General features: G+C 51.5%; 10 protein-coding genes across 10 annotated transcripts, besides 10 other annotated features; 5 read left to right on the top strand and 5 right to left on the bottom strand.

Annotated features, from left to right (window-relative positions):
* Positions 1-898: 898 nt before the first annotated feature.
* ACLA_037820 (uncharacterized protein) lies at positions 899-1,368 on the top strand (the record flags this gene model as incomplete). Its single annotated transcript, XM_001270997.1, has 3 exons — positions 899-1,107; positions 1,183-1,284; positions 1,353-1,368. 3 exons carry the CDS (start codon positions 899-901, stop codon positions 1,366-1,368), a joined length of 327 nt encoding a protein of 108 aa, XP_001270998.1.
* A 1,870-nt stretch (positions 1,369-3,238) lies between these two features.
* ACLA_037810 (VIT1/CCC1 transporter family protein) lies at positions 3,239-4,213 on the top strand (the record flags this gene model as incomplete). The annotated part of the gene is made up of 2 exons (XM_001270996.1): positions 3,239-3,606; positions 3,682-4,213. 2 exons carry the CDS (start codon positions 3,239-3,241, stop codon positions 4,211-4,213), a joined length of 900 nt encoding a protein of 299 aa, XP_001270997.1.
* Positions 4,214-6,948: 2,735 nt separating this feature from the next.
* Positions 6,949-6,981: a microsatellite.
* Positions 6,982-7,999: 1,018 nt separating this feature from the next.
* Positions 8,000-8,049: a microsatellite.
* Positions 8,001-8,049: a microsatellite.
* Positions 8,050-8,496: 447 nt separating this feature from the next.
* On the top strand, positions 8,497-9,870 carry ACLA_037800 (phosphatase PAP2 family protein; the record flags this gene model as incomplete). The annotated part of the gene is made up of 2 exons (XM_001270995.1): positions 8,497-8,918; positions 8,982-9,870. The coding sequence occupies 2 exons, from the start codon at positions 8,497-8,499 to the stop codon at positions 9,868-9,870; spliced, it is 1,311 nt and encodes a 436-aa protein (XP_001270996.1).
* Positions 9,871-11,304: 1,434 nt separating this feature from the next.
* Positions 11,305-13,351, bottom strand: ACLA_037790 (phospholipid:diacylglycerol acyltransferase; the record flags this gene model as incomplete). Its single annotated transcript, XM_001270994.1, has 3 exons — positions 11,305-11,450; positions 11,523-12,930; positions 13,007-13,351. 3 exons carry the CDS (start codon positions 13,349-13,351, stop codon positions 11,305-11,307), a joined length of 1,899 nt encoding a protein of 632 aa, XP_001270995.1.
* Positions 12,943-12,978: a microsatellite.
* Positions 13,352-13,636: 285 nt separating the features above from the next.
* Positions 13,637-13,672: a microsatellite.
* A 140-nt stretch (positions 13,673-13,812) lies between these two features.
* ACLA_037780 (peptide alpha-N-acetyltransferase MAK3) lies at positions 13,813-14,549 on the top strand (the record flags this gene model as incomplete). The annotated part of the gene is made up of 2 exons (XM_001270993.1): positions 13,813-14,232; positions 14,319-14,549. The coding sequence occupies 2 exons, from the start codon at positions 13,813-13,815 to the stop codon at positions 14,547-14,549; spliced, it is 651 nt and encodes a 216-aa protein (XP_001270994.1).
* Positions 13,848-13,874: a microsatellite.
* Positions 14,550-15,048: 499 nt separating the features above from the next.
* On the bottom strand, positions 15,049-17,559 carry ACLA_037770 (uncharacterized protein; the record flags this gene model as incomplete). Its single annotated transcript, XM_001270992.1, has 1 exon — positions 15,049-17,559. One exon carries the CDS (start codon positions 17,557-17,559, stop codon positions 15,049-15,051), a length of 2,511 nt encoding a protein of 836 aa, XP_001270993.1.
* A 443-nt stretch (positions 17,560-18,002) lies between these two features.
* On the bottom strand, positions 18,003-19,534 carry ACLA_037760 (uncharacterized protein; the record flags this gene model as incomplete). The annotated part of the gene is made up of 2 exons (XM_001270991.1): positions 18,003-18,374; positions 18,434-19,534. The coding sequence occupies 2 exons, from the start codon at positions 19,532-19,534 to the stop codon at positions 18,003-18,005; spliced, it is 1,473 nt and encodes a 490-aa protein (XP_001270992.1).
* Positions 19,535-20,301: 767 nt separating this feature from the next.
* ACLA_037750 (uncharacterized protein) lies at positions 20,302-21,217 on the top strand (the record flags this gene model as incomplete). Its single annotated transcript, XM_001270990.1, has 2 exons — positions 20,302-20,475; positions 20,561-21,217. 2 exons carry the CDS (start codon positions 20,302-20,304, stop codon positions 21,215-21,217), a joined length of 831 nt encoding a protein of 276 aa, XP_001270991.1.
* Positions 20,825-20,892: a microsatellite.
* Positions 20,859-20,894: a microsatellite.
* Positions 21,218-21,774: 557 nt separating the features above from the next.
* On the bottom strand, positions 21,775-22,974 carry ACLA_037740 (SEC14 family lipid-binding protein; the record flags this gene model as incomplete). The annotated part of the gene is made up of 3 exons (XM_001270989.1): positions 21,775-22,401; positions 22,470-22,593; positions 22,733-22,974. 3 exons carry the CDS (start codon positions 22,972-22,974, stop codon positions 21,775-21,777), a joined length of 993 nt encoding a protein of 330 aa, XP_001270990.1.
* A 668-nt stretch (positions 22,975-23,642) lies between these two features.
* Positions 23,643-23,671: a microsatellite.
* An 890-nt stretch (positions 23,672-24,561) lies between these two features.
* On the bottom strand, positions 24,562-27,076 carry ACLA_037730 (Ras GTPase activating protein IRA2; the record flags this gene model as incomplete). The annotated part of the gene is made up of 4 exons (XM_001270988.1): positions 24,562-24,722; positions 24,784-26,623; positions 26,681-26,814; positions 26,872-27,076. 4 exons carry the CDS (start codon positions 27,074-27,076, stop codon positions 24,562-24,564), a joined length of 2,340 nt encoding a protein of 779 aa, XP_001270989.1.
* A 19-nt stretch (positions 27,077-27,095) lies between these two features.
* Positions 27,096-27,118: a microsatellite.
* Positions 27,119-27,207: the final 89 nt, after the last annotated feature.

Raw genomic sequence — 27,207 nt, 5'->3', positions numbered from 1 at the left:
AAACCTCGACTGCGGACTCCGGTCCGAAACTGCCAGGTTATGACACTGCATTCAGGATAAGTGCTCAGCCTGCGTATGCGTGTCTCCCAAGTCCCAAGGATGGACTTGCGGTGGGCCGCATCGTCACATACCAACGAGAGACAACGTCCAAGATGTCCCGGGATGAGTCGGAGATGAGAACAACGCCCAGTTTCGTTAGAATGAGTAGGAAAGACGCTGCCGAGATCCCACTTAGGGTATTTGCAGCAGGTAGCGCGATATTCAGCTTGTACATGGCTAGTGTGATGTTCCTATCCTTTAGCTGTCATATTGACGACGCAGGAGGAGCCCAGCGCTAACCAGCCACCGTCGGGGATTGGACCAGAAATGTCCGTTTCCCTGGAGTAGCAGGCTAGTAGCTGGGTCGACTCCTCAGTCACCACAGGAATAGAACACTTCGTGCATGAATTGTGGCTTTGACTGGCCCAAAAGGGTGAAAAAAGGGAGGAAAGGGAGAGTATCTAGGCACCAGAATTCTGTATGCGCCACCCCGCTCACCAAAAGGACTTGGCGATCAGATTACAACTCGAACCCGCGGTGTACCTTTTTTTTTTCTTTCTTCCAGATTTTTCTTCTCTTCTCCCCCATTTTTTCCTTCCTGTGATCTCCTGATAGAACTTGTGGTCCTGACTTTTGACTCATAGCCACAGCCTCACAGGTATGTATCCATCCTGTCAATGCTGTGTCACTCCCCCAGGCGCACGTGACCGACGTCATTTTCGTCCCCGCTCCTTCAGCCCTATACCCTTCCCGCAGCTAATAAAGCGGCAGTGTCTCTTCTAGACTTCTATACCCTCCTCGCTCGGACTCGCATCTTTTCCCCGAACCGCCTCTGCTTCCAATTTCTTCGTTAGACACAATGGTCCAATCAATCGTCCCCCTCATCATTCTCCTTATCGCCGTCGTCGTGCTCTCCGTCGTCGGCTACATCGCCTATAGCATCGTCCAAGAAGTCAGCAAGACCACGCGCTCGAAGATGGAGAAGAAGAACGTCATGTTCACCCGGGACGGGATGAAGGTTGGCGTAAAGGAATTGAGTGACGAAGCCTATGTGGACCGGAGCCAAAGGTGGGTGGTGTTACACCAACAAGGGAAGGGTTTAGGACCAGACGATGCAAGTGGCTGACAAAGATGGCTCGATAGTGTTCTGGTGAACATGTGGAATCACACCTCGTTTCCTGCGTATAAGAGTCGACTGTGGAATATGGCGGGCACTGCTGATGTGGAGACGGAGAAGAGGAAGCCGTGAGTTGTCTTATCTGGATCTGGACTCTGGATGGTCTGGGCAGAACTGCTGACTGATGGCGCGATAGTTATTCGAAATCGTGAGGGGATGGATTGAAATCCAATAATAACTACGCGGAGCGGTTGAAAAGATGATTGCTTTGGTTGGATGCTGAGCTGGCCACTGGCTGGTGAATTTGGTCGGTCACTGTTTTGCACTGCTATGGAATTCTTGCCGACCCAGCTCTATTTTTTTTCTGGATGTGTATATATTTCGTGATACCAACACCAAAGGCGGAGGATTGACGCAAGTACATCTAGATCTGGTTAAGTTGTGGCGTAGCTCAGCCTGTAGGCTTTAGTTGCTGCTGTAGGAAGCAGATGCCGCAAACTTAGGTATTCAGGTACCAGATTGATATATCTGAGCCACACAGTCTGATAACTGTTTGAACGATAAGATAACTTCTGGGATACAGGCTTACAAATGATTAGCTGTGCATGTTCCTGGTACATTTTACGGTGAGTTATTCCGCGAAGTGACACTTGGTCAGCTCTTAATATGAACTTCCTTCTCTTGATCTAGATGCTTGTTTAAATGAATCACAACTGTAATGCCATTGGATAGGAACTCAAGAATCGTGGTTATTCTAGAATGGCACGTTTTTGAATTACTCTGCTTCGGTACAGTCGATAGCTTGACCATCACAACTGGTGAACTATGCTGCTAGTAAACACGACACGAACACGACTGCGCATCTCCCAAAGTCAAGGTCGATCTTGTGAGGTAGCAAATCCCTTTATCTTCATGGCATGACGCTTTAGTTAGTCGGTACTCCAACATTGAGATAGACATATCTCCCCATGAGACAAGTCATTTTCTCGATGGGATGAATAGGATGTGATAGTACTGTATATAAGGACATGTGACCTTCGTTCATGTGAGCCTAGGCTGAGAAATACTTGGTATTAATGGTCAGCTGCTTGGAGTATCCTTGATGTCAGTGCATAAATTGGAGACCTGATGGACTGGGAAGAAGGGAGTGTCAAGAGGTTGGAATTTTATTGTCGACTCCGGGGAGAAGGTGGATGTCAGGTAATTTAGCAGAAAAAAAAAAGTTTTCTGTGTAAATGCTTGGATGGCCTTGGACTGCTTGGAGACATATAAGCCTATAAGGCGAGTTATGTGGTTGATAAGAGGCTTGATATAGAAATCATCCACAGTGGAATTGAGAATGAACTCCTTGGAACCGGTGGATACACTATTAAAAACAAGACCAATCAAAAGCGAAAAACAGCTAATGGCAAGAAGTTCATTGGATGTAAATTTTAGAGCTAGCCTTTTCCGAGGCAAGCGCCTTTTCCCAAGCAATCTCAAGCTTTCCCTGATTCCCACAGCAAAGTGGAGCTGGCTGGCAGTTGAAGCGTCTCCTCCCGCCCATCTGAACGAATCAGACCCGCACGTGCCAAGGAAATCCCCTCCTCCGCCTGCAGATGACCGCCCAAGAGCACAGCACGTTGTTGGTCATGCTCGCTCAATAGGCTCTTGCGCCTGCACATGGTGAACTCCAGACCCAGTGTTGATAAACAGGGAGATGCGGGCACTTGTCATGACCGACGGCCGCTTTTTTTGCTGATAACGCCCCTCTCTTCTACATCGCTTAGAGGCATCGTCTCTTGTTAGCTCGCTCAATGTGGCACTGGTCTGTTGATTATTCTCTTTAGCATCAAATCCTTGCCTCTGGTGGCTCCATTGCCCGCTCCTGTGAGCCATCGATTCGTCCAGAAGTATCCGGGGGTCCCGTCCCATGTGAGGTCCAACGTGCAGGTTGAGTGGACTTATAAACATCTCGTATCTGATTTGGTTCCTGTTAAATCTTGAGCAGTCGCCCAAAAACTACCTGGACAAATTCCTCCCTTGTTTTTAACGACCTTACAGCGAGGCCAAGAAACAGAGATACGATTCCATTGATGCACCATGTCTCTCAGCTCTATCAAAGGTTTACTCTCCCACTACTCTCCAGTATCCGAGTCAGACCCGGAGAAAGAATTCCACTTCCCCCTTCGAAATGGCTCGGAAGATCTCGAGTCCGCCAGTGGGAGCGACACCGATAAACCAGTCAGGCAAAAAGTGACTCAGAAGAAAGAGTCCAAACTCATCGATGGGAGAACGGTTTCGGATGCTATCATCGGTCTTTCAGACGGCATGACCGTGCCTTTTGCTCTCACGGCAGGCCTATCAGCTCTGGGTGATACGAAAGTGGTTGTCTTTGGAGGCTTCGCCGAGCTCATTGCCGGTGCGATATCTATGGGACTGGGCGGATACCTGGGCGCGAAAAGCGAGGAGTGAGTCTCTTCCTACCGACTGCTTCTTCGGTGGCTATGGCGAGATGGAACTATTGGCTAACATTTTACCTCTAGGGAATCCTACCGCGCAAATCTCAAAGAGACCCAAACCGAGATTGCTACAGATCCTGCCACCGTGACAGACAACATTTCCGAAATCTTTGCTCCCTACGATCTTCCCCCCGAACTCGTCACACAACTCACCAATCATCTCTCAACCTCTTCCAAGCTCCCGTCGTTTTTGATGAACTTCCATCACATGCTCCCCGAGCCATCCGACTCCCGTGCACTGGTTTGCGCTCTGACGATCGCGCTGGGGTACTTCATCGGCGGATTCATCCCCCTGTTGCCTTACTTTTTCGTCGGTCCACACGAGGCATTCGTTGCGCTGCGCTGGTCCATTGCCACCATGGCTGTGGCATTGTTTCTCTTCGGATACGGCAAGACATGTTTCGTGAGCGGGTGGAAGGGCAGGCAGAACATACGGCGAGGATTAATTGGGGGGCTGCAGATGGTGCTTGTGGGAGGTATTGCGGCCGGGTCGGCTATGGGGCTGGTCAAGGGATTTCAATTGCTTGCCTCATCTGGTGAGGGATCGGAGAGTTAGTCATTTTTCTTGTTGGGTTCAGTTATTTGGGCTTCAGGCGTTTTGGTGGGCGGTACATTAGACTAGGTTGGGTTCACATCTATCATGAGTCCATGACTCGAGCGGTACAGTTAATAAAAAGGTGCAATTTACAGGTTTTCATTATCCTTTTACAAAAATGTCTTGTTTGTTTGGCTGAACCCAAATAGTTATGAAACGGACCTTCGAGTCCTGCCCTTTGTCTATCTAGAACACACACCGGTTCAGGCCACCAAATTTAAGGCACCAACAAGTTGTACAAAAGCTCCTTTATGCGTTGGGCTTCTTTGGGATTGACACAAGCTAGATACATAGTACATTCTCAACAGTTTCAGCCTACATAACAGTGCTGCGACATTCCAGAAATAGATGGTATGCTTCTACGGTGTTTCTCTACATTCCCAACGATGGGTCCACATAGTTCCTCCACGTTGACCTGGAGATGAGGCTGAGGGGGCTGGAAACATGGCAGTGCCGAAGGTTGGTTATGTCAACAAAAAAGAAAGGTCATGGAGATGTTGTGGGTGGGATATGGTCAAGCTATCTATTGGACTAGACACAGGTCTCATGGAGATTAGCATTTGAAGAAGTTGATGCATCTGAGATTACTACAAGGGAGATTACAGTGTATTGAAATTTGTGTTTAAGTATAAGGACAGACAGATGCCTTGCTTTAACCTTGTGTACCTGACTAGTATACAAAGATGATGTGTTTAGGTATCACTGGCCCCTTTGAAGCTAGGGACAAGACTTGGAGATCTAATTATCACTCAACATACTATATTCGGTGATTCAAGGTTAAATGCAGTGTTGTGATTTGTGAGCCTCTGTATATGCCCTATGTGTTCATGTACTCCGAACTCATCAAGCAATAACCTAATGTCATGATGTGGTCCGAGCAGTGCAATCAGCCACAGTGATGTTACAATGATCGCCTGCAGCCTGATGAACAATAACAATGAACCATCTAGATAATCTTCGCTGGGGCTCTTCGAGAACAAACCTAAACCAGGAGATCGGAGGCGTATCGTGAGTGACCGAGGTCCATTTCCCCATATTCATGATGCATGATGTAACTCGGTGCATGAGAAACCCCATATGATGCAATTAAGCGGCGGCAAGGCATTGAACCTACACAGTTTGTCGATATGAGGACAACGCGATAAATTTGCAACTTTGTCCAGTAACATATATAACATTCGAGTGTCATGTCCTGCAACCCGTATCTGGATAATGCTGGCTGAGACTACTTTCGTGGCTGTCGATAGTAATGTCCTTGATTCCCACCCCAGATCCTGATCCATCGTGGCTCATCCCATGGCCCAAGCTCCCTTTCATCTCGGCATATCCACTCCAGGCCAGGCGACCGTAAAAGACAGCCAACTGCTGAGCGAATACGAGTTTCCTTTTTTCCACCCCAAATAGCTGCATGTAAATATAGCTTGCAAGGGCCAGCCTCAAAGGATTAACAAACGTGCGTGTATCTCGAGCCAATCATGCTTGAAGTTTGTAGGCAGGCACTTTCTGCTCGAGAAAGGACTACTGGGGCTGGATGTGATGAGGCAGTTTCTGAAACTGCTGAGTAAGACTTCATCTTATTCTGGAGGTTAATCATGGTCATAAGCTGTAATATTGATTATTGAATGACCTAAGGTAGGTAATAATGATTAGAAGTAATGAGAAATAATACCGTTGTAAAGGGCGAGTCAGTCGGCCCTTGAGAAACTGAAGTCATTTGCTCCGCCATGGTCAGCTGCTGCCTCAATTTTCCACGAGACCTGCAGCATTTGTATGACAATCTGCATGATGGGAGTCTGTTGCTGCTTAGTCGCAGGAAAGCATACCGAGTTTACAGACAGCACCACAGGAAAGTAAAATGAGAGGGGATCGACCAGGCCTTTAATTGCTTCTTGTGCAAATGCATGGAGCATAGACTAGATAGCTTTGGATGCACTCGTGCGGCTTGCCGTGAGATATCCACCGAGATGACATGGGTTTACATAACTGTAAGGTATGAGCATGGTATCACATGTACGGAAAGTAAAATATAACGGGTACGGCATACAGTATCATATACACTATACAGTACCTAGTTTCTTCGACAGTAACCCGTTCGGGAAAGAACCTCGTGTGCCCAAATGCCTTACATGTTGTCTAAGCTGGATCGCGGTTTAGTGATCAATAATACATAGTAGACTTGCGGTCTCCACGATGCAGACAATAGCTCTCTGCCAATAGTATTAGATAGTCTCAGGGCTCAGTCATCAATGAGATGAAACGGAAAATAAAGAGGCTTGGTCGGTGGTGGTTCTCAATTAATCTCCTGCTGGCCTAGAGTGGCTAAGGCTGATACCTGATAAGATGTTGGCTGACTGTTCAAAACGGAAGCAGATCCAATCGCATGATCGTCCGGAGTACAGATAGATACGACAGGGGAAACTGATCATTTCCTCCGTTCGCCGAAGGGTTACTGTTCTATAGTCTACTCGAAGTCTACTCGATGTAGATTGCTTTGAGATAAGGAGTACTCCCTAGATACTACAAAGAGGTAGAGATGGTTATGATATTCATTCAGGACCATTATTATATGCGCGTACAAAGAGCCTCAGGGACACACTATCTATCTACATGGAGTTCCACAGCAACTAAGACTCTAAGTAGCTAGTCCTAAGGAAAGTGAAAAGAAAGCAAAAGGAAAGAAAATTTCTGTTGGTGCCAAAGAAACATAAAAAAAAAAAAAAAAAAAAAAAGAGGCCAACACCCATGACCCATCACATTGGGTGACCGAAATCCGAGGCCTTCTCGGATCCGTCTGAGCTGTGCCTTACAACCTAATGAAAAATAATACCTTGGATTATGTCTGCTTCAGGAATGATTGGCTCTTGGAGACAGGACAGTCGGCGATTTCTTTGGTCTGTTGCAGATGACTGTGTGACCATTGTGGATTAAGCGAAATTAATCTTGAAGATCCAGGGTCTCCCATTGGTTTACTGCATTTCAATGTGGGCTTTCCCTGCCAATTAGCGCTTTGAGGACTGCAAATGGGCAGACTGATTGGATTGTGCTTTACCTACCCAGGGATTGGCAAACTGCAGAGTGGTAACACCGTTATATTACCACGCAGGTAATTTTCTTGACAATACCACTATGTTGGAACGGAACATCCTACCTAGGTAGACTGCCTATCTAGAATTTTTTGCATCACTCTGTTCTCCAGCTGTATTTACCAGTCGGTGTTAATAATCCCGTTTGCTCCGAACTTCCGCCACATCCGCGTACTAAGCATGAGCTGATTTATGCTCCTTCTCTGACTTTCAGAGGGCTCTTCATGCTGGCCCTCCTTTGCCCTTAGAAAAATCAGGTAAGAGGACAGGAAAGGAATGAATGTTCAATGTGTCTTCCCTGAGTTACTCCTTTAATTCCAACTCCATAGCAGATCTCGGCGATCCAGGCTTTTTTACCAAGATCGTTAATGTAGGTAACTGTTTACTGTAATTGCCCTATTCAGTTAGACCATCAAGGCTTGGCGGCTAGGTAGCAACCATAGAAGAGCAGTGACGACATGATACAGACATCCGACTGTGTAATACCAATACTGCCATGTATCATGGTAATTCCGTACTCGTACCCGTCGTTGTCCGTCCGCCCCTTCATCACTTTTGTACTCCCGTCGAACTAGGCGCTTCTCCATCACCAACAAAATCCTTCCCTTCTCACTTATTACTCTCCTTCTCGCTTCTTCCGCCTCTTCCTCATTATTCTCGCTCGTCTCCCTCTCTCTCATCTCACCTCGCTCTCTCTCTCTCTCTCTCTCTCTCCGGCTCCGTTGCCAGATTATCCTGCGCACCGCCTCCTCGCGACCTACCTCGTTCTCGTTGCCCTTGCCTGTCCGCCTTGCGTCAGACAAACCCTTGCAACGTGACCTTCCCCAGAGTTATCTCCCCGTTTGGCCGCTGGAGACCGGAGTTCGTCGCGATCTATACAAAATCAATTCTCCGTCTCTCAAGGCGTCTGTCGGAACCATCCTTCCGCCGTTAAAACGTTTCGCTCCTTTCGTGGTTCTCGCCCCGTTGAGAATCACTGGCACGTTGACGCCCTGAGCCCCTTTCCGTCAGCTTGGCCTGCGATTCCACCTCGCGGTCTTCCTTCGTCATAATTACAGGCATCCCCAACTTACTTCCAACCTCCTCTCTATATCAGCCGGGGAACAGAAATTAGAGGAATCGCCGTCACTGAGACCTGAAGGGATCAGGCCCGCTGCAACCATGAATACCACTCTTCCATCATGGAAGGATCGGACGCAAAACCAGTTCGGCAAGCTCCAGATCCAAGTCCCATGGCGCTCTATACAGCTTCTTGTCCCGCATCGCATGCGACGAAAGATCCGGTCCAAGTTGCGCAGTCGGATTTCACCTGCTTCCTCGATATCGTCCTTGCAGACCTCCTTCTCTCCCATGGATACACTCCGACAGCTGCAATGCCATCGTTGGACTCTCTATGACTTCCAATATCTTCTGCTGCTCATAGTTGGCATTTTCTCTCTGAGTGTGATGGAATCGCCCGGCCCATTGGCAAAAACCGCCGCGTTTACTCTACTTCTCATCTCTCTTCTCCTTCCTATCACCCGCCAATTCTTCCTGCCTTTCCTCCCAATCGCTGGGTGGCTCATCTTCTTCTATGCTTGCCAGTAAGTCCATCTCTCCTTTAGGGCTCGTTCCGCGCGTTGCACGTCTAACGCTTGCTTTGATAGGTTCGTCCCAAGCGATTGGCGCCCCGCGATCTGGGTCCGCGTACTTCCGGCCTTGGAAAACATCCTCTACGGTGCCAACATCAGTAACATCCTGTCCGCTCACCAAAATGTAGTGCTCGACGTTTTGGCATGGCTCCCTTATGGAATATGCCATTATGGCGCTCCTTTTGTGTGCTCAGCAATCATGTTCATTTTCGGACCTCCCGGAACTACTCCCCTTTTCGCTCGGACCTTCGGTTATATCAGCATGTTTGCAGTTACCGTCCAGCTGGTGTTCCCTTGCTCTCCGCCCTGGTACGAGAACCTGTACGGCTTGGCTCCAGCCGACTACTCCATGCCAGGAAATCCTGCCGGTCTCGCTCGTATTGACAAGCTCTTTGGAATTGACTTGTACACATCGGGTTTCAAACAATCACCCGTTGTCTTCGGTGCATTCCCTTCCTTGCATGCGGCGGATTCGACCCTCGCCGCGCTCTTCATGAGCCAAGTGTTCCCTCGGTTGAAGCCCTTGTTCGTTACCTACACTCTCTGGATGTGGTGGGCTACAATGTATCTGTCTCATCACTATGCGGTCGATCTTGTCGGCGGTGGTCTCTTGGCCACTGTTGCCTTCTACTTTGCCAAGACTCGATTCATGCCTCGCGTCCAGAAGGATAAGATGTTCCGCTGGGAATACGACTACGTCGAATACGGCGATTCGGCTCCGGATTATGGCTACGGATTGGCCAGCTTCGAAGGAGACTTCAACCTTGACAGCGACGAGTGGACCGTGGGATCTTCGTCATCAATCTCATCCGGCTCCCTGAGCCCCGTTGACGACCACTACTCTTGGGAGGGCGAGACCCTTGCATCTCCCGCCACGGACATTGAGTCCGGAAGACATTTTTGATTTCGCTGCACTGAGCTTGACACGTATTCACTTTAAGTGCGTGTCATTGCATTGACTAATGAGACGGCGTTCAACCAATTTTGACGACATGCTTGGTTTATTGCATTGAGCTGACTTCGACACATATATATTTAATACCTTTCTCCGAGACACGACCAGGATTAATGAGCGGCGGTGTCTTGTTTACACTGAACGAGACAGGCTGGCCGTGACTCATACCTTTTTTTTCCCGCTTTGCTTCTACTGTACATGCCTATTTCACGAAACCAGGCGGCTTCCTCTGATTGTTTTGCGATCAGAGTGAAGTGCCGTGAGGGAGCTCCGTCGATAATTTTTAATCTGGATAGCCCAGTTATTTACGACATCTGTGCTGGTTGGTTATACGTCCCGAGGGTGCCACTCCAGACATTCGCTTGTACAACTTCTTCAGAACGGACATTCCCCACCAAGTCCAATCCACGTCACTCGCTATTATCACCCGACTGGTCGAGCATCTTGCTATTTTTCTTCCGCTCGACCATATGCATAAATATTTTTTACCATTCATGTCGATCGCTCACATTTTACGGCGCCTTGGGCTTTGGGATGGTTTGCTTTCAAACGGAAAGATAAACAACATGGGCTAGGCGCCTTTTTGCTTGCACTACACTCGCTCGTGCTTAGAAAGGGGGTTTGATGGTTTTAATGACTCTTTGCATTGGCATATAGAGAGGAGAGAACCCGGTCTGTTCCCGCGGTACTCTCCCCACGCCTACATTCGCTTGCTTCTTGACAGTGGGCACCCTGCGGAGCTACGTCTCCGTCCACCGGATTTGCAGAGAGGCTAGGAGGGAATTGGAGCTTGGTGCTGGTGGTGGTTGGCCAGGTGTTTTGGCCGAACAGGTCTCTGATCCTCCTGTGACTCTTCGACGATTGGCTTCGTTCTTCGCTATTGGACGCAACACAACCTCTGCTGCACATTTTTCTCGACCTTCCTAATACGGCCTAATATACTCTCCGTTTCTCTGTCCCTTCGCCTGGCCCCTACCAGACCGGCTTGCTTGAAGGGACTCTTTGCTGCTGCACTTTTGTTGCAGTCTTCTGTGCATGCAGAGGTGGTGTTGGATGATTTATCCATAGCAGTATCATTATTTTGTAATCCGGTAGCGTTATGATTTATGAAAGGACAGATATGTATATTATTATTTTCGCTGTGTCTATCTTCTCCGTCTATAAGATTTGATTCTAAGCATTTCGTACGCTTGAGGTAACGAGACATGGTCCCGGTTATCTCATTTGAACTCAAGTCGTTCATGTACAGTCATCTATATGTACACTGGGAGTGACAAAATAGAAAGAAGAAAAGGGAAAATTGGATGGAATCTAGAGCAGTAAGGAGCATGGATTATAATGATGATTAATAGTCTAAAAGCGAACGGAGCAAGTGATTCGTTATTATTCTTCGTCGTATATCTTGACGCGGTCCGCGTATTCTTTGATTCTGGAGACAAACGTCTCCTCGATGTACTCTCCTTGTCCGCCAGCCACGCGGAGGATAAGTTCATTGAGTGAGGCGCGGCCGAGGATGTCAACGTGGTCACCTAGATTGCCATGGTTAGTGGACAAGGTTCGACATGGTTGAGGGGACGGTGCGGAAGGAGAAAGTAACATACCTGTGTTTGGACCGCCGCGGGGCGAGAACCGGTCCGGCTCATGGGGCATCTCGAAGACCTTGATTTTCACGCCGGCGGGGTTGTACCGTTTGATATGCCAGCCCTTGGCACACATGTAGCCCGTGCTGAGTAGGTTGACGGTGCCGTCGCCCTCGCCCATGAGGACGCCGTGGTCCACGCCGTCGGGCGTGGTCACGGTGGTATCGATGCTGACGTTGAGGTTGACGAGCGGGTCGCGCTCCTCCTGGTAGAAGTAGCTGCGCTCGGTGGGCTTGCCGACACCGTAGAAGCAGTAGATCTTCATGTCCGGGGCGAGGGGCAGGCGGGTCTCGAGCGGGTTCAGCCACGTGCGCGGATCGTTCTCGTTGGCCTCGACTTCGCGGGCTGTGTGCGCGACGCCGTGCGAGTAGCTGGTCAGCACCTGGTTGCGGTACCACTCCTCGCTCTGGTCGAGGAGGTAGGCCAGGCTCTCGGCCGTGGTGAGGTTCTTTTGCGTCCAGGTCGAGTTGCTCTCGCGGAAGTGCAGCAGGTTCCCGAAGGTCATGGTCTGGCCCGGCTGGTCATCGGGCGCCCAGGTCGAGTTGCCCCAGACGGCTTCGCCACCCTTGGGGAGCATGCTGGAGATCCCCGGCATGGCGCGGAAGATCTCCGCGCGCTCTTCCTTGGACAGGAACTTCTCCAGGCCGTACACGGCGAAGGCGTTCAGCTGCGCGGTGTCGCGCATCTCGCCCGACAGCACCGCTGTCAGCCCCTTGACGGCGCCCAGCATGCAGCCGCTGATGTTGATCCAGTTGGCAATGTGTCTATTGACCCAGTCGGGGCCTCCCTTGCCGTGCTCCGGATGCTCTACCCATTTGAAGAAGTATAGAACCACCTGCGAACCCATACTATGCGAGGCGAGCGTCACCTTCTCTCCCTTCACCAGGACGGCCGTCTCGACGTAAGACTTGAGCCGGCTGAAATACTGGTCGCGGGTCTCCAGGTTCGGGTAGGAGAGCCGCCAGTCGTACGCAGCAGTGAAAGCATTCGTCGGGTCGTAGCCGATGGATGCGAGATTCTCGAGGATCTTGTTCCAGATCCAGTACCCTGTAATGAAGAAGTCGGTTGCATCAAACCCCTGCGCTGCCCGCAGCTTGATCCCGGGAGGATCCAGGCCGGTCTCCTTGTCAAGCATGATGTGATTCTTCCACTCGGCCTTGTCCAGGACCAGTGCGCGCATCATGCTCCAACTGCCCCAGAGTCTCCGACGAAAGTACTGGCGGGAGGACGGACTGGTGCCCCAACTCTCGAGACCGGTCGAGATGACACCGGGGACCATGACGATCGGATGTTTGGCTTCGATGCCTTGCGCCTGTAACTGGAGGCCGATGGAGAAGGGGTCGTAGGTGACTGCGTCTCGTTCATGTTGCTGGGAAGGAGAAATCAAATAAGTAAGCGATCAATCAATCAATCAATCTCCTGGGCTAGGGTGTGTGTATACGTACGGTGAACTCCCTCGCATCCCGCACGATACCCTGCGGAATCACATCGATCAACGCATCCAGGTTCAAATCCATCAGTGACTCGAGACTGATCACATCCTGCTGGTTGGCGAAGAACAGAGCGATGAAGATGCCGAAGATGCCTCCGAGCGCGAAGATCAACCCATTGCGCCGTTTACTCCGGGGTTTGTAGACGAACGATTCCGACGGTGCTTTCTCCTTCACGATGATTTTCTCTGTAACCGGTGGTGAGACCTGTTCTTCGCTGCGGGACGAGTCTTTCTGCTGCTCGTGCTGCTCTTGTTGTGGCTGGACATGGTCGTCCTTGGCCTGGCGACGGCGGAGCATGTGAGCGACCGCTAGGAAACTCCTGGGTGCGCGGTGGTCCGGAACGATGTGCTGCAATTGATGGAGGCCTGACTCCCTGTTGCAGGAAAAAGGAAGGGCGCTTCAAATAATACACACAGTCATAAGAAGAATAATCAAAAAAAGAGGTACTACCAGTTACAAAGAAAAAGAGAGAAGCGAAGGAGGGAAAAAAAGATACCCAAAAACACAGCGGGTATCGGAATCACATGGGAAGAGACGTCATGCGCAAAAAGTTTCTCTTCCTCCGACATCTGAGACAAGACACCATACCATAACCATAACCATAACCATTAACCATAAGGGCATCATCTAGTCTGTCATATCCACCCTTCTTCTATCATTTCTCGCTTTCACAATTCCAGGTCCAACCCCTCCCTTATCAACATCCTATCCCACCCCTGTATTTACCTTCCCCGCGCTTCCCCCTCGATGAGTCCGGAATGAGCCAGGATGTCTCATCTTCCGCAGTGCCTGCTGCGACTGCGACTGCGACTGCGACTGCTTCAACTTCCTGCCCTCCAGACCTCCGCTACGTGCGCTACGATGGCTCCCGCGAGAACGAATACGTCCCTGCCATGAGACAGCTGATTTCCAAGGACCTGTCGGAACCGTACAGCATCTACGTCTACCGGTACTTCCTCTACCAATGGGGAGAGCTGTGTTTCATGGCCATGGACGACACCAAGGAGAAAGACTACATGGTCGGTGTCGTGGTGTCGAAGCTGGAGCCGCACCGTGGGGGTCCGCTGAGAGGGTATATTGCCATGTTGGCTGTGCGGGAGGAGTATCGCGGCCGAGGGATTGCGACCAGATTGGTGAGGATGGCTATTGACGCGATGATTGAGCGGGATGCCGATGAGGTATGGTCTCAATTTCCCCAGTCGTTGGAGGAGAAGGGAAAACAGAAACATCATATGATGGCTGACGATGAACCTGATCCCCCTAGATTGTCCTCGAGACGGAAATCACAAATACGGCCGCCATGAAACTGTACGAACGGCTCGGCTTTCTGCGGAGTAAACGCCTGCATCGGTACTATTTGAACGGCAACTCGGCCTATCGGCTGGTGCTGTACCTCAAAGAAGGAGTCGGGTCGATTCGAACCTCCATGGATCCGTACGGACCCCCTATTGCTGCTCCCGCCCCGGCTTTGCTCCATGAGAATGGCGGTAGATGATTCCTGGCCTGGAGCTTCCCGATCGCCGACATCTTGACGCATTATGATTATATTGGATGATATAGACGACCATACATGTAGAAATTGAAACATGCATTTTTTTTTTAAACTTAACCGACGTCGCGAGTGTGGTTTACGTTCACTGGAGACCTCCCACGTACCATCTATTTCAATACAATATTGTTCAAAAATAATATCTATACACACTATGTACAACTCATAGGAATAAAGCAGGTCGAGGGGTGATATACAGTATATAAAGTACAAGATAGGTAGCTGAGACCCGATGAGAATCCAATCCGAAGGCAGCCGAGACTTTGCGCCGATGACCGTGCCAATTGCAAGCACTATGCAAGAATCCGCTGAATATCATACACAACAGGAACGCTCCACGACCACGGAATGAAAGATGCCGAAAAACAACGATCTCAATGCAAAAGTTGTGACTGGGGTAATCAAGACACGCCTTCTATATATCCCGCAAAGGAGCCAAGCATTCTCATATATTGGTGCTCAGAAAATCCGCTTTGCGGACGGGGACTTGAATGGCATTCTGCATCAACCATGGCCAGGGCCTCGGTATGCCTTTCCATCCTCGGTCCATCACGGCGGCGGCCTCGAGCATGATAGCAAAGGGCTCCGACGGCTGGTATCGAGGTCCAATCTCAATATCGCGCTGCACTAGCGCAGAGGCCACGCGCAGTTGCTTCTCGCGGTCTTCGCCTGCTGGCTTGTAGCCTGACGCAAGGAAAGCCACTGGGCTGTCGAGATACTCATCTGGCAGATTGTCTAAGATGGCTTCTGACAGTGGATAGCTGGCCTGGTCAAGATCGAGCCCCACAATGATATTCCCAGCAGTGGTTTGCCAGACATCATCGATTTGATCTCCCTTATTTCGGGGCACGTTCCGTACCAAGGAGGTGAGAACAGACTGCTTCATCTTGTAGGTGACCATTCTGCGCGTGCAAGCGTAACGCCACAGCACGCGACAGATATTGTAGTTGCGGCCTTTGAACGCGATCAAAAAAAGTCTCTCCCAGGTGTATCTGTCCAGCTGCGTTTCAGGACGATCCAGGCAGCGGAACATGTACAAAAGAGCAGACTGGATATCAGAACGGAACAGAGGGAGGATTTGGTTGACGGTGGCGGAATCGAGCGCGAAGCCTTGTTTCTGACATATTTCAAACAACCGGTCCAATGAGGAGTAGTCCTTGAGTCGCACGGCGACGCTGAACATCTGGTTGATCAACGATGGGGGAAACCAATTGGCCCCGTACGTATCGATAATCATATTGAAGAAGGCGTCCACACTCTGGCCACTTTGAAGATGGACCAGGAACGAATCCTGGATCGTTAGTTGCAACGCAGTCCGCATGGCACTTGTATCGGACAGGTAACCCTTTTGCAGCATGAACTTAACAAGACTAGCTTTAGCTTTAGAGGAGACCAGGCAGTCGAGGAAAGCCAGCCAGGTGTAGGCGTTCGGCCGAATCTGCAGGCGCGACATGGAATGCAGGAAGCCACGAAAGACCTGGATATCCTGTCTCTTGGCTGCGGATTTGAGGAGAATATTGAAAGTGTCGACGGTCGCCACATGTTCGGCCCTAACGAAAATCGCGCGAGCATCGTCTAGCACATCATGGTCGAACAAGTAAGAAAGTGCTCTATTGAGCGCAGCAGTCGAGAAGAGATCGCGATATGTATCGTCCCGGAACAGGGCGACAAGCGCAGTGGCCACCCGCTCTCGGTGAGCAACCTCCGACTGTCCCCTCCCAAATCTCGAATGGGACCGTGACCTCGTCAATTCCTCTATGTGTTCGGCAAATTCCCTGATAGTCGATAACTTGCCGGATGACGCGAGGAGTGATTCTAGCGGTGCCGGTTGTTTGAACGCCTGGTAGAAATCCCAGACACCTCGGACAAGTGGAACCGGAAGACTCTTGCGCCGCATCGCCTCGATGGAAGGATACACCGGAACGGGAGGTTTCCTGATATCCACCAGGGGGTCACCGTTCTCTTGTAGGTGCCGCGCCCGCATGATACGGTCGCCGAGCAACTCCACACTCCGCTTGGAACCAGACAGAATGACCTTCCTGTACTGGCCGTCACTCTCGTGAGGGTGTAACACATGCACCCGGCACCCATTCCGGACAGGCACATACCACACATTCTCTTTCATCGCCATATCCGTGATGCCGGCCATAAGCGCCACCGTCTCCTCCGGGATAAGTAACTCCTTCTGCACGGCGCCCTTCTTCACCCACACGGGGGTATCCTGCTGCATCTTCTCCAGCAAATCCCCGACTTTGGTCCACCGGCCCCATTTATCTTGCGTCCCTTGGTCTTTACCCATCCGCGACAGGTACAGCCTATATCGTAGTTTCTTCCTATCCCTCACCGAGAGGCTTTCCATGACCCCGAGCGCGTTACCCTGGGCCGAGCCGTTTGAGTTCGCCTGCATCGTCGGGGCCGTTCCCTGGACATCGGGGAAGATGTTGACGTTGACGAAGCGCCGATCCATCCCGGGAGTATGCGATGATCCATTATCAGCGAGATTTGACGGCTGTGGCGACTCCTCATGGTCTGCGGCGGGCGCCGTCTCCTCGACCGCTGTATCAGTGCGTCTAGCTTCGGCGCCAGCTTTCCCATCCATCTGAGCAAAGCGTTCTACACCGCGCGCGCGATCAACATTCTTCCGCTCCAGTGACTCGCCCGCCCGCGCAGCAGACCCTGTCTCGGTCGAAACCCATCGCCTGGCAGAGCTCCCGAACGACCACCTCCGGCGGGAACGGGGACACGAGCCGCGAAGCGGCAGACGGGCCGATTTCGATGGGTTCTTCCGAGCCGTAGAAAACGATACCGATGCTACCGATCTCTGTTGCCGTAGAACCGACGTGAACCAGCGAGGATAGAGGAAGAGAAGAGGTTCCTCGGGGCCAGCCGCGACGGTGTCCAAGACGGCGGCGGATAGACCACGTCTTCTCAGACACGGGTGGCCGCGCGAGAACATATGGGAAGACTCGAGCAGGGAGTCAGAGGCATGGAAGGAGGAGAGACCGGGAGAGTTGGAATTGGGGTCGTTGTCGTGGTGGTTCTGTGCAGTTGTGCACTGCCGGTTGGACCGTCGATTTATTGGATTTGGAGGTTAAGCTCGGGCTGACTGCATGGCCTCAGAAAATTGTTTGCTGAGCCAAAGTGGTAGGCGGTGGGCGGTCGTTCAACTTACTCCCCTCGCCATGTACGTCAAACACTCATGATATCAGAATTGAATGTTTGGTGTTAATGACACAGTATATTTGACAATAGCGCTATTGGAAAGGGGTAGTCGATGCTGGAGCAAAAAAAAAAAGACAATCAAACAGAAAATGGAAAATTCCCCGGCTGAACCCATAATATACAGACCATGCAGCAATACAGTACGCCGACCACTCCATCAAACACATACTACAATGATCACGAAGGACGAAAAATATGACCCTCCAGCCCAATCTCCGCCGCCTCAGGGATCCCCTTGATATGTCCCCCATTGTCTATTGGCTTGAAGGAGGACCGTTTCGAGCAGTCCTCCAACAGAGTATCGTGCGAGACAGGCGTCAAATCCAAGGACTCGCGGTGCTCCTGACCCAGCAATTCGGGGCCCGTAATATACCGTCTCACAGTCTCAGCGGCTTTTGTCAAGTTCTGTTGCTTGCGTCGGAGCTCTTCGGCTTCGGCACCGCTTGCCGTGGATGCTTTTTCAGAGAGCTCGTTGATGACGCTTACCAAGTGGGTCAGGAACTGCCATCTCGAGTTCTGGAAGACGAACATCGACATGATTTCAGGGATCTATGCGAAGTCAGTGAAACGTGTGCTTTTTGAAGGTATTTTCCAAGTAACAGGCATACCTTGTCATCCAGATAACGGAGCTCCTCGCCCCCATCTTCGACAAACCGCTTCAAAGCATCTGTCTTCTCCCGATCCACAATCGCCGTTTTCAGGGCATACATCAGCGTAGGAATATTGCATATTTCCTCCAATGGCGGCTCCTCCTCGACTGTCGTAGTAGTAGTAGTCCGACCCCTGGGCCCAGACTGCCGGGGCGACGCTGAGACGGGGCTCGCTGCCTTGTTCCGCTCGCGCGCAGAGTGGATCGTAAAGTAATCCTCGTTGAGCATATGCGCCTTCTCGAACCCCGAGCGGCCGCGGTGCGTTTGCTCCACCGCACGCTTCACGCGCAACCTGACCCATCGGCGTCGGCGGACGAACGAGTGGAACCAAGGATGCGAGCCGTGCCAGGCGGAGGAGCCAAAGTAGAGCGAATACTGCCACCCTTGGTCGTCGACGTCGCCGGACATGTCGACGTACCATGAGCGCCAGGCCCATTCCCAGCTGGGATCGGGGAGCTGCGCGTTGGTGATGTTGACGGGGCTCTCGCGGAAGTCGTGGGTAAGCCAGGCGCCGGGGTCGAAGTTGAGCAGCGAGCTGTGCGAGTACAGCGGGATGCCGAAGAAGAACCACCCACGCTGGTTTTCGTAAAGGATATCGAGCTCGCTCACGGGGTGTGTGCCATTGTGCTGAGCGGACTCGTGGTTCTGCTGCAGCAGGGGGTCCGTCGAGGTTCGCTGGGCGGCATTGGTTGATTCCGAGGCGGACGCAAAGTCCGTCGCATCGATGGCGTGGTGCGCGATACCAGGCTGCGAGGGGCCGGATTGAAAGCTTGCCCCGGACATTGTATTAATGTTGGTATCCACGTGGGTCAGCTGACTTCTCGCCTGGGACGGCCTTCTGCTTGGGCTATCGTCGGCGTCGGACAGACCAAGTCGATCTGGTTGCCATTTGGCGTATTTACGGCGTTTAAGTTCCCCACGAAGGGAGACTTTGGTGATTCGTCTGGAGATGGACTGCGAGCCTGCAGCGGTAGGAACCTGGGAGAGGGATTCCTCGCCGACAGAGTTACGGACAGTGTCGGTGTTGTCGACGAGAGAAATGGCGGGAACAGGTTCCATGGTAATGATTACCTCACGGGTGACCTTGATATTATCTCAAACTTACTGTGGGGTGCTTGGCATAGTAATGACATTATTGCAGGTTCAACATATTTTTTGCTTTCTGGATGTGATAAGTACCAAAATTCAATGTGAATGGACAAGTTATGCGTTGCACCGTTTGTGGACGAAACCAGCATCCACTGTAGCCAAGGTCGGTTGGGATTGGGGAAAAAAAGGGGAGGAACACTGATTCTTATACTTGCAAATCCAGGAAATCCGACTTAGAAAAGAGAAGACTAAAGAGAGACAAATAATTAGAGTAGTGCTACTACTAGATACTCTGCAACTCTGCAGAAAGGCGTCGGTATCAATTTGGCTGATTGCATGAGCCTCCAGCGAACGAGAACAAGGGGGCCACTCTTGATGTGCGAAGCCAGTGAAGCCACTTAACTACTAAGTAAGTACACAGTACTCCGTACAGGCTCCGTAAAGCCTTTACCAACTGCAGAACTGCCGATCTTTCTTCGTCCAGATCGATGACATCGTTGTGGGGCCTGATCAACATGCTGCCTGAGCTTTCAGGCTGCTCACTTGTTTTTTCTGCCTGAGGCAGTGAGGCACATCTGACTATCTCCATCACAATCATTATTCATTATTATTCATTCCATCTCCATCTCCATCCCGCATCGCGTCCAGCGAAAACCAACTTCCGCCACTTCCAACAACACCAAACCCCAGCCTTTTCCACCAAGACAGAAATAAAGAAGGAAAAAAGAAAAAAAAAAATGTCCACCCAATACCGCAAAATCGAACTCCAATCCCCCGCAGACTTCACCTACCTCCATACAAACACCATCGCCGCCTCCCGCCAAAAACTCGATCTCCATCTGCCCCCATCCGCCAACGCAGACGATGAGCCGGATCCCATGCGCGAACGCGTAAAGGATCTGGTTGACGAGGTACCTCCCTCTTCCCCCTCCCTCTCCCCCCCACACAGATAAACAAAACCTAACAAGCTGCGTCTCGCGCTCCTCACTCCCCCAGTTCATCACCAAAACCTTCACCACCGCCTCCGCCTCCATCAGCATCAACGGCCTCGATGCCTCCTCGCCGCAATTCCCCTTTCCCGCCGCCTTCACTCAACCCTCCGAGACGATCGAGTACGAGGCCTACGACACCGAGCTTGCGGCGCGCGTGACCGCGCTGTACGCGCAGCTCGAGGCGCTGACCACGAGCGTGGCGCAGCTGCGGCGGGAGGCGCCCGCACGCGCGGCGAGGGCGTATGCGGAGGGCCTGCGGAAGGCGATTGAGGAGGACGATGGCGATGCCGACGACGATGACGAGGAGGATGAATATGAGGAGGATGAAGATAAGGAGGTTGGGGGCGGGGATGTGCCCATGCCTGACGTCGAGGCGGCGGAGGGAAACCAGGCCACGGGATCTGGGGAGCGTCGGCAGCGCGCGCGGTCTGCGCGTTGGGAGTTGCGGGTTCCGCTTGGGTCGGAGCGCGAGACGGAGCGCTGGCGCGACGGAGGTATGACGGCTGTTTACGAGGATGCGTTGCGGGGGTTGCTGCGGCTGCAGGGCGAGGTTGGGGCTGGGGAAGGGGGTGAGGATGGGGTAGATGGGAATGCGTTGGCCTCGACGCTAGGGAAGGCAGAACGGGCGGGACGCGCGGTGGAAGTCGTGGAGAAGATGTGAAAGATGGTGTGTCGTGTTTTCATTCTGATGTTTTGATGATATCCTCTCTGGTAGACTTGGCGTTGAGCGGCCATGTTTGTTTGTTTCTTCATGCCTTTTTTTTTTTTTTTAAATGACGGGGTTAAACAGCTTATGCTTCTATCGCTACCCATTGGACTAGATGGCCGCATAGATGATCACTTTTACATTGGGCTCCGCTATGCCTTACTGCTCCTCATATCTATAAAGTACCGTGCGCCGCACGATCATCGTGGGCTGTCTAGGATCGAAAATAGAAAATAAAAAAGGAAAGGAGTAGGAAAAGTCAAGAGGCCCCGCTAGCTCTACAGGCCATCCGATCGGGATGATAGATGACCGATTATGAGTTCGTGCGCTGTTGAAATCGCAGAGACAGTGACACCGATAGATGGGTCTGTCTCATGGGCCGATGGCACCAGCATGGATGGATTCTGTTACCACAAAACGATCCAAGATATATATGTATGCATGTAGGTATGTATTGGGTTCAGGGAGGAAAGAAGAAAACAGGAGAAAAAGCAACCGGAGGGGGGGACTCTCTATGCAACGGGTTCAGCAGCCTCCTGCGCCACGGGGGCAGGGGCAGGGGCAGGTTCCTCGGTCTTCGTGGCCGTCTGCTCCTGCTTGGGCTGGGCCCACTTGGGCGTCTTGGTCCACTCAGGCTCTTGCCAGGGGCCCATATCGCTAAGCTCGCAGCCACCGGCGCACGAGCAGCTACCTCCGAACTCGACGGGGAGGTTCTCGGCGGGGACCTGCTCGAGCAATTCCTTCTTGTAGCTGGAGCCGAGGACGTGGATCTTCTGCACGGTGACGGGGTCCAGGAATCCCTTGACGACGTTGAAGACGCTGCTGAAGCCCCAGGGGGCGTTGATGAGGTACAGCTTGCCCAGGCGCTCGGGGTAGTAGTTTTGCGAGATGGCAGAGGCCTGGCGCACGTATCCGTATACGGAGGGGACACTTGTGATGCCGACGCCCTTCAGGTCCATGATGGTGCAGCAAGTCTCGAGCAACTTGCCGGCCTTGCGCGAGCAGGCGGGCAGACGGGGATCCGCGAGCTTCTCGTACTCGCACACGAGGTTCTGGAGCATGCGTTCGGCGGTGGTGATCTTGTACATGGCGTTCAGGTCGATCTTGCCGAGCTTCTCGATGTAGACGGGGCGGCCATCCTACGAGTTTATTAGCCCATGCACTATTGAAACCCCTGGGGGAAAGAAAGAAAAAGAGGGCAACTCACCTTATCGGTTTTGTGGTAGTATTGAGGATAGTACTGGAAGACCTGGGGTTTCTCCTGATAATCGAAGGTGCGAACCAGATCATCTGTACCGAATTCCTTGCGCCACTTCTCACACTCAACGAACCTAACCCCACGCAATTGAGCATTAGCCAAAACAAAACATCCCCATAAATCATCATCATTGTCAACTGCTTCCGCCGGCAAAACAGGGGGGGGGTGGTCAAAGTGTCCAAAAAAAAAAAAGAAGAGAGAGAAACGCATACATGGCCTTGGCAGCAGCAACATCAAACTTCCTCGCTCTCAGAAAACGCAGCATAGTCAGCGTATCCAGTCTGTCCGTGTATCCCAGCTGCTCGAGCTCGCTTCGGAGCTGCTGCACCTTCTCATCCTGCTCGGGGGTGGTGTGGCCAGGGTGTCCCGACTGAGACTCTGGTGCAGTGGTGGGGAAATCATAGTCGTCATATTTCGACGTTGTGGCCGACTGGTTCTGAACGGGGGCAGCCATTATTGCGGGCTTAGAAGAAGAGATCGAGGGAGAGGACGGGAGGGGGGTTTTAGAGATGTTGATGTTGATAAAAGGGTATGGATTTGTTTTTTGAGGTAGGGAAGAAGGAGAGGGGAAGAGAGGAGAGAGGGAGATAGGATAGTCGGGCGGGTTTTAGTCGAGTCGATTATCAGAAAAAGGGGAGAGAGTAAGAGAGAGATTGAAGGGAGGCGCAGAAAAGTAATACGTTTTTGTGTTTGGGAATTTACTTTTAGTTTTTAGTATTATTATTAGTTAGCAGGGTCAACTGGGCTTCTCTCGGTGTGGCAAATCTGGCAGGTTGTCGTTTCATTCTTCATCTCAGAAACTACTATACTATCATACTATGGTATAGAGAGATTGGTATTACTATTGCTGACATGAAGATTGAGAGCTGTCTTGGACTCTTGGTCCTCTATAACAGGTCCTGCTAGCGGGCAAAGAGGGGTGACTAGGTGTACATAGCTAACTAGCTGTAGATCCACCCAGGAAAGTCGGTCTGTATTACTATCACCATCAACATGTGGATGGTTACAACAGAGAGACAAAAGACACTCAGAGAGTAATGGCTTCAAAGATAATACCTTCTTTTCTCTCCTTCTTTCTCACACGCACTCTCTCCTACTCCCAAGGCATTCATTCTCCGCACCAAAAAAAAAAAAAAGAAAAAAAAAGAAAAGTGACGTAACTCATCCAATTCATACAAACACAGTCTTCAGTCTTATACTCTGCAAACTCATTCTTCTTCACACTTTCGCAGGGTATCAAATTCATCAAAAAATGCACCAGTCCATCCACCCTAACTCACAGAAGAGAGGAGAATGTTTACCCTCTAGCAACACAATCCAAACACACCGCAGTAAGCTTACAGATGGCAGCAAAGGGCTCATGGAACAGAACAGAACAACCACCCGGTATGGACAAGATGGGACAGTTGGCCAGATTAACACTCCAGAAGGGGGGAGAAAGGAGAAAAAGAAAAAGAATAAAGTCACAGAACAAAAAAAAATCGTCCAACAGGTATAAACGTGGCAGCAAAACAAAAGACAACTCGAAAAGAAACAATCCAGAAAGACAAAAATCCAACACATGCCGGAAGACAGCTCGAACCAGCGAGAGCTCCATGATATCAAACAGACATATGTGCTTACGTCCCCACCATATTACAAAGATCCTCCTGTAAACCCGCAGGGATGATAAGTCAAGGATTAAGAACTCAAAGGTCGTGGGGTATCTGTGCCCTGTCGCCCTGTCTCGATCACCATGCCTCAGGGAGAGCTGTGTCGAGACGGGGGTTCCGGGAAGAAATCAGTCGTCCATCTCCGTTTCGTAAAGCAAAGCAGATCTCCTGGTATCGACCCCGTTCGTGCCGCTGTTCGTGGCGGGTTGCATTCAACACCTGCCACTCGTCGAACCAGGCATCGAGACGACAGGCCCCTTCGCGGGACGCTGGCTACTCGGAATATTTCCGTGGACGCTGGTAGTCGACAATCTGCTCTGTATCATACACATCGTAACATCAAAGTATTGGACGGTTCTCCGAGAGAGAGAGAGAGAGGAGGAACCGCCTTACCAGCCCTTCTTTCGAGCAAATCGCTTGTTCAAGAGTGTGAGCACTTTGGAGACGTTGAACTGGACATATTCGAGGTCCAGGTCTTCGAGATTGTCTTTTTGCATCTCCAACAGATCATCAAGCTTGAGATCAAGTTCAAGAAGACCACGTGCACGCCCTATCGTCATTGTCAGCTTATGATACCAGAGCAAAGACCAAGAGAAATGATTGAAACTCACCTTTATAGTGAAGGCTGATCACAAAAGTACCCGGCAGGGGGCTCTTGAACATGAAATAGATGTTGGCTCGCCGGTTCTCGGGAACATTGCTCTTCTGAATGACACCCTCCTTTTCAAGTTGCTGGTGGGTGAACTTGTACGGGCCCAGTTCCTGGTGCTTTTGCTGCTTGCGCTGCTTCCCCTCCGACTGACTGCGGACGTTGTGCAAGTAGGACTTGTACGTTTCCAGCTGCCCGACCAGATATGCGTTGTGGTCGCGGATGGTTGCAAAGACTTCCTCGAGCTTCTTGGTCTCTTCGAGAACCTTTTCCTTCAGAGAACCCAGATGTACCAGCTCCTGCTCCACCTCATCCCGCAGAAGACTGAAGTCATCGGAACGGTCGATCACCCCCATCTCCTGCAGTTGGCTCAACAGCTCCATGGTTCGGATGCCCTTGCGCACCATCACCGCATCATTCTTCAGGGTAGCGGCCGCCTCTGCGATTCGATCCAGCCGGAGCGGCCGTCGGGCAATCACCGAGTTCGGTGGCAGAGAACGCAGGATCTGCACAAAGGTCGACTTGGCTTCCATGAAAAACACCTCCTCCTGGGTGATGTCGAGGGCGGCGGTCAGGTCATCCAAGGCAGTCTCCCATCGACTGAAGAGCGGAACGGTGATGGTTCGGTTTTCCTTGCGCGGGACCTGCACGGGGGCAGAGCCCAGCTCGAGGAGCAGTTCATTGAGATGGGAGTGTTGATCCTGTGCGAGGGCCAAACTATGCTTCTCCAGCAGCGCATGAGTGGCGTACATCTCGTTGAGAGTAATCTGCAGCTCCAGATCGCGTTTGGAGAGCGCGACGTAATTGTCCATCTCCAGGCTCTCATAGAAATCCTGGACTTCACAGAGATCCAGCAGGAACTTGTTGACGCGCTCCTTGTTCTGCTGAATAAAGGGCTGGAGCTTGGCCATGTACGGCTCCTTGGCATACGAGGGCTTGTTGGCCAGGTTCTGCAACATCTTTGCGATCAAGGTGAGAGTGCGGCGAGGCTTGTCAGTTGGGGTCGCATCGATCAGCATATAGGATCGGGGAGTGACGATGGCAGGGTTGATGAATCGCAGAAAGAAGAAGCCTCCGATCAGCGTGCAAATGGTCTGGTCCTGCGCATCGGGGTACTTGCGGCGCGACAAGCTTCGGATCTGCTTGCAGATCCATCTGATGCCGTAGGGAGCTTCGTCCACAGAGTTGATGATGGTGGTCAGGAATCGGTTTGCGATGTCCGTCAGCATCTTCAGCCGCGGTTCGATGATCGCTTGCACCTGGCCATTCTCCGCAGCCACCTCGGCCGTAACGGATCTGGGTAGATGTTCGGGCAACGAGCCTTTTTCCTCCTCGATCTCCTTCACCATAGTCTCATACACTTTCAGCGGGTTGATCTCCAGGTCCACGTCGCACAGCTCGATCAAGGCGTTGATCTGTTTGGCAAGGACCTCCTTCAGATAACTCTGGCCGGGACCGCGACGTGTGTAAGTGGTCATCATCCGCGACACGGGGGTATTCTGCCGCAAGAGGGACGAGTACTCCGGGGTGTTGTCGAACTGGTAGGTCAGGACGGATTGAAACATGGTCAGGAGCAGATGCTCTTCGCGACTCTCGTACTGGTTTCCGTAAATCGTGAACATGACCGTTTGGAGAAGGGAGTCGATTTCGGACATTGACACCAAGCGACACAAGTGGGCGATATGCCGCGGCTCCGATTGCAGAAGGAAGAGCAGGTTGCCGTATCTCTGGGTTTTCTCGTCGTTAGGAAAGAAGCCTTCTTGGGGATCTTCATCATCCAGATGGCTGGCAACTTCATTTTGCTGTGAAGGTTGTGAGCAAAATCTATCGACACATTCACGGGGGGGGAGACATCTTACTTCTTCAAGTGCCATCCGGTTCTGAATCAGCAACGCTATCCGCGAATCCAGATACCGGACATCTTTCTCGAGAACGAAATTCTTCTTCGATTGGGACGAAATCTTGGCCTTCAACTCGCGCAGATACTTTTGAGCTGCTCCCCGTGATTGTTAGAAAGAAGGCCGTGCGAGGATTCGCGAGCACCACTCACCCTTGGCCAGATCATCGGAGATCTCAAGATCCCTGTCTTTCGCAGACATGGAAAGGTATAGCGCGGTGACGGAGAGCCGCTTCGACTGGCGAAGGGACCGCGTATCGTGGGACGACATTGTGTTCTGACGGGTGACGGGTTGGAAAGAGGAGGAAGAGGAGGTCGATGCTCTCGACGCCGGTTGTAACATTGTTGCAACGGACATGTTGTGTTGTGATTTAAAAAGAGAGAGAGAGGGAGAGAGAGATGGGGTGCAGGAAGATGCGAGAGGACAATCACACGACGCGATTGTACCTATATACGGGATTGACCAAGGACCAGCCACCAGAGTCTCCC

Source organism: Aspergillus clavatus, genomic scaffold (assembly GCF_000002715.2).
Source record: "Aspergillus clavatus NRRL 1 1099423829802 genomic scaffold, whole genome shotgun sequence".
Classification (NCBI taxonomy): Eukaryota; Fungi; Ascomycota; class Eurotiomycetes; order Eurotiales; family Aspergillaceae; genus Aspergillus; species Aspergillus clavatus.
This window is presented reverse-complemented; position numbering and strand designations above follow the sequence as displayed.